The sequence below is a fragment of the Macadamia integrifolia genome, chromosome 8, assembly GCF_013358625.1.
Source record: "Macadamia integrifolia cultivar HAES 741 chromosome 8, SCU_Mint_v3, whole genome shotgun sequence".
In the NCBI taxonomy this organism is placed as follows: Eukaryota; Viridiplantae; Streptophyta; class Magnoliopsida; order Proteales; family Proteaceae; genus Macadamia; species Macadamia integrifolia.
Window position 1 is genome coordinate 27,910,379 of NC_056564.1, and position 5,647 is coordinate 27,916,025.

At 37.8% G+C, this 5,647-nt stretch overlaps 1 protein-coding gene across 1 annotated transcript in view; it reads left to right on the forward strand.

Annotated features, from left to right (window-relative positions):
* The window catches only part of LOC122087183 (pectin acetylesterase 12-like), a 10,770-nt gene that overhangs the window by 1,388 nt on the left and 3,735 nt on the right, over window positions 1–5,647 (forward strand). Inside the window, exons 2-7 of the mRNA XM_042656226.1 lie at window positions 589–671; window positions 2,641–2,770; window positions 2,891–2,964; window positions 4,051–4,137; window positions 4,217–4,341; window positions 4,444–4,504. Of these exons, the coding sequence (XP_042512160.1) occupies window positions 589–671; window positions 2,641–2,770; window positions 2,891–2,964; window positions 4,051–4,137; window positions 4,217–4,341; window positions 4,444–4,504 (560 nt within the window). The remainder of the gene's footprint in view (window positions 1–588; window positions 672–2,640; window positions 2,771–2,890; window positions 2,965–4,050; window positions 4,138–4,216; window positions 4,342–4,443; window positions 4,505–5,647) is intronic.

A 5,647-nucleotide genomic window follows, 5' to 3' on the forward strand; every position in this document is an offset into this window, starting at 1 on the left:
CCCCCCCCCCCCCTTCCCCCTTTTCAAGATATTTCAGTGTATGATGTCCAAGCTGTCCCTATATCCTGATCCCTGGCTGTATGTTATTTTTTTCTTCTTATGTCTTTATTTTAGGATGCTTGGGAAAGAACAGGGGGACGGAAAGTCATTTTCTATGTAATGATAAGGTTGAAACAAGAATGCTTACCTAAAGAACAATTAAAAACTGTATCCATGTTCAGTCATAAATGATTGGGAAGCTGCGCATCCGTAAAAATGTCTCAAGCATGTGTTTTGGGGGTTGGGGGAGGGGGATAGTTTTTAGATTTTTTTTTCTTTTTAAATTTCTTTTATTTGCAATTGTTGTTGTACTATGTGGATCCAGGGTTCCATAAAGAAATATGGTCTTAAACAAAAAATAAATAAAATGTCAATACCTGTTTTTGCACACATGATGTCTTCATGTGGTGAAAGGTCTTCGTTGACTTTGCCAATGAGGCCACTAAAGTGATAACAGCGTAGATTGTGTGTTTTTTATTTTTTAGATTCTTTAAAGCGAGAGATGGAGAAGGATTAAAACTCTAATATTCTGTATCTTTCATTGTACAGTTTGCCTGGATGGAACTTCACCTGGTTACCACTTGCATCGTGGATTTGGGTCGGGGGCGAACAGCTGGCTTATACAATTGGAGGTCAGTGAGCAAAATGCAAGCCAGACATAACAGAGAATGTGTGATAGACTGGTAGTTGCATTGTGATTCGATTGTACTGTTTAAATGTGCTGTTTATCTGTTGTCCTGTGCTTCATTGGCCAACAAGGGTACATTTGAATCCTTTTATTTTTTGCATGGTATAACCTGAAAATGTTGGTAATTTCTTGGTTCAAAAGTTCGATCAGTTTCATGAAGATTAGCTACAGCCTCCATGGCATCTTTATCTCCAGGGTGGATGGTATGCATAGGCTATGGAAATTAAGTGTATGTTTTGGAGGGCGGATCTCGGCACAGCGGTAAGGTTGCTCCATTGTGACCTAGTGGTCGTGGGTTTGAGTTGGGAAACAGCCTCTCCGCGAAGCAAGGGTAAGGCTGCGTACATTATGACCCTCCCCGGACCCTGCAGTGGTGTGAGCCTCGTCCCCTGGTTACGCTCTTTTTTTTCTGCAGTACTTTTGGTTCTAAGATTTTAAGCCAGGGTTTACTTTTGGCCTTTAAAAGATGTTAGTTGCGCAGACCATTGACATAACACGTTATTGTCTTTACAATTTATTTATTTATTTATTTATTTTTTTGGGGGGGGGGTTGGGGCGCTGTCTTTGTTCAACTCTATTTTCTCTCCAAGCTGAACCAAAACACAGCAGAAACTTTGATTGAATAGAACTGTAAAATGGTAAATCTGATGATGGTGAAATTAGGATATCCTAGAGGACCTGTGAGGGTGCTTAAGTGGTAAAAATATGGAAGGGATCTTACGTCTGGATGGGTAGAAACATGCAAGAATATAGAATAGAAAGTATAGAAAAAAAGAAATAGCAAGTTAGGAAAACTAGTATAAATCATGATCCAACAATCAGATGGGAACTTGATTCTAAGGAAGAAGGCGAGGAGGGGAATAACATAATTTAATTCACCCCAAGACGATGATTACTTTCTCAGAAATCGTGGCCTATAGATCCGACTATGTTACTGTTTAACAGCATATCGTAGACATGTAACAGTGCTGAAAAATAACAGAACTCAAGAAGAACTCAGAGAACAATATTAAGGATTAACTAAGCACAAAAGAGATCAGAAATCACCAAGTAAATGATCACAATGGAAGGTAACAGCTGCTGGAATGTTGTCCATACAGTGACTAACAGCTGCTGGAATGTAAGAAGTAACTAATAAAAGTAACTCCTACTAAGTCTAGCTATTGACTCAATAGCATTACAAGAAAATAGCAACAAATGAAATAATCTCAAAGATATTGACAGCTATTGGCAGCTTCTTATTCTCCCACGTCAACTGTCTATATGGGCCCACAACTAATGCATGCGATAGTCACATATGTTCCAATACAGCTGGCCTCATGGGCCCCACACCAAGTACCACGTGAACAGTACCATGTGAACGATGTTCTTCCTTGAACTGCATCATTTATATATTCCAAAATGCCATTAAAATATTTGAAATCTAAAGATAGTCTTTAATTTAGTCTTCGATATGGTTCGTAGAGTCAGTGGTGTAGTAACTGTTATAATGCATAGACTTTGTACCGCAGTAGTATCCTAATCTAATCATATAGCAGCATCTACATGTCCTATGTTTCACGTGACATGTATTTTATATTTTACCAGGTCAAGCCAAAAACCAGCTTGATTATGCAATAACTACTGTGTTATATAAGTTCCTACTTTCATTACAGTCCAAAAATTGATTTGCTGCAGCTCCAAAAATGAATTATCGATCAGATGATCAAAATTCTCAGCTGGTCATGCTATTTGAAACCTAGGACCCTTTGAAGTGGGGCCAAATCAAATATGTTCATGGATCTTATAAACGACATTAAAGGTTTCCTAGATATGTTCTTCTAGTCCAAGCCACTTCACACCCCACCCAAAAAAGAAGAAAATCCTTGGTTCAAACTTGTCTTGTTTTATCAGGTTGTTGATATTTATGACAGGGAGGAGGTTGGTGCAATGACATTAGAACTTGTGTTTACCGCAAGAAAACCCGCCGTGGTTCATCAACATATATGGAAAAACAGATCCCATTTACAGGAATATTGAGCAATAAAGCTGAAGAAAATCCTGGTTTTCTCTCAAACTGCTTATTCTCTATCTATCTAAAGTCAAACACCTTATTCATTTATGTTTTTCAGGTGTCATTTTGGGGACTTATTTGTTCTTTGTATGGCACTTCGATGATTGCAGATTTTTTCAACTGGAACAGGGTCAAACTCCGTTATTGTGATGGTGCATCTTTTAGCGGGGATGGTCAACATGAGGTAGTGGCTTTTCTTCTCATCTTCTTTTGCATGATTGTCAGTTTCAATTCAGCCAGCATTGATAAGTAGACTTCAATGGGTATTAGATAGGATTGCATGTATATATATATATACATAATATCTTTTACAGCGGTCATATGACCGCTGTAAAAGATATTATGCTGTTTGAGCACCATCCAAATTAGCTTTTCTAAGATGCTAAATAAATAATATTCTATTCACTCCAATTTTACTGTTTCCTGTCATACTCAAAATCTGTTTGGGTGGTCAACTTCCCTAGAAGCTTCTGCTTAGTTCAAAACATTGAATGTCTTCTGGTGTCTTCATCCCAAGGTTTAAGATCTCACTCTCGCCCCCCATCTCGTTGGTCCAAAAAAGAGAGAACTGGCGAGATCTCGCTGAGATCATGTATTTTTTCCCGGTCGACTCGGTGGTTGGTCTCGGTGGCCATATGGTCTTTGTTGCCCCCTAAAACATCAGTTTTTTAAAAATCAAACCTAAAATGGTACTTTGACTTCGTACCCTATGTAAGTAGTCTCCGACTCTTTAGACCTTAGGCCAGTATGCTCTATTCCACAATCCACATTTCACAATCAACACATGACACAACTTTATTATTTAACAATTAACATTGATGACTGATGAGTCACATTCACATACATTGAAAATTAAAGTAACTCCAAATGTGGATGGGGAGATAATATTCTCTACTCTTTAAGCTTCGATGAGTGTAGGAATGGAGATCCTCAATTTCTGAGTGATCTTGTTTCAGCTTGAATTGAATTGCAATTCTCTAGAGATTCATTCAATTGAGGATTGCCTTATAAACACTTGAAAGTTGAAACATTGCATGAATTAGTGCAGAATTAGGGGGGGGGGAGGGGAAGAGAGAATAAGCATGCATCCTTGCATGTGTACCATCCGCAGCCTTTTTTCTTTGAACTCTTTAGTCAAATGAATATTCATTTCTGTTGAATCACACTTGCTTGGGCTACAATCTACAAGGATGGGTGAAAATAATGTCTTAGTCTTTATTGGTTGCTCATGTTCTCTGGCTGTTTAAATATTTTGTTATTCTTTTTCCAGGCTGCAGGACTTAATTTTCGAGGACAACGTATCTGGTTAGCTGGCATGGAAGATTTAATGTCAAAGGGAATGCGACATGCCAACCAGGTATTCTGTTTTACCATATTCTTTAAATTTCTTCCCAGCATTTTGATTGTTTTTGTGATTGTGGCGAGTTATGTTTCAGGCTCTTCTTTCTGGTTGCTCTGCTGGGGGTCTGGCTGCTATACTACACTGTGATGAGTTTCAAGCACTATTTCCTAGCAGTACAAAAGTCAAATGCCTGAGTGATGCTGGATTATTTCTTGATGCGTAATTACCATCTGATCTTTTCTGCAATTTATATTTCTTGAATGTCTAATATATGCTCCCTTTTGCTCTGTGCTTACTGCTTTTATCGATCTGGAATTTTAGGATTGATGTATCTGGCGGGCATACCCTAAGAAATATGTTTGGAGGCGTGGTTAGCTTACAGGTATTGAATTTAAATGTTGCAATGGTTTTTTTTATAGAAGTCTTCCTCGATAGAGATCAAGGATTAAAGTATCGGTATCGGTTGCCGTATTGGTCGGTCAAAATTAAGATACGTATCGGAGGGTATCGTATCGTATCGGAGATACACTAAGATACGCTAGAGATACACACTTAAATGGATAGAAAACATTTTTTTAAACACTTTTGCATAAAGAATTTGTTAAAAAAAGCTATTGATAACATGTATTATGCATAAACACTAAATTGAGGGTATTGTACTAAGAATTCAAGGTCTGTAGTTGTCCCATAAATGTAAAATCGTTGTTCCCAACCTTGATTTCCACTTTAGTTAGAGAGAAATATGGCTGACAGCAACTTTGGAACAAAAACCCTTCCAAAAATCGTTTTTTTCTGAAAAATTACCCATGTTGGCCATTATATGACCGTAGCGCTGATACGTATCGATACTCACCGATACATGCTGATATATACCAATACGTACCGATCGATACATACCGATACTCACTGATACATACCAATACATACCAAAACATACATTTTACCTCAATTTTATATTTTTCATAGAGTCGTATCGAGGCATGTCGTATCGTATCGATGTGTATTAGTGGTGTAATAATGCATATCGGTATATATTGTAGGATATATATCGATACGAAATGATTTAAAAAATTCAATGTATCGTATCCGTGTGTATCGTATCGACCGACTTAATTTAAGATACGTATCGGAGGGTATCGTATCGGTATCGGAGATACTTAAAACCATGATAGAGATTGAATATATAATCCCAATGTATTGCAATACTTCCAATAGCTTTTTCCGAACTTCAGATTGTCATCATCATGATGATGGTTGCCTTATTCCAGTTATTTGGAATCAGCTAGGTGAATCCCATTCATTCCGCTCTATATATGACCATGCTTCATTTTCTTTTTAAAGGTTTGTTAATGAAAACTAGAAGAATGCTTGTGTTGCAGTCTTTGTGAAGTGTAGTGGGCCTTTCAAAGATCTTTTATGTGAATGGTGAACTTGATTTTGTAGTTGCACTCTCTGGTCTATTGACTTCCACGACCTTGCTGTTTTCTAGACCTTTTGGATGATTTCCCCTCCCCCCCCCCCCCCC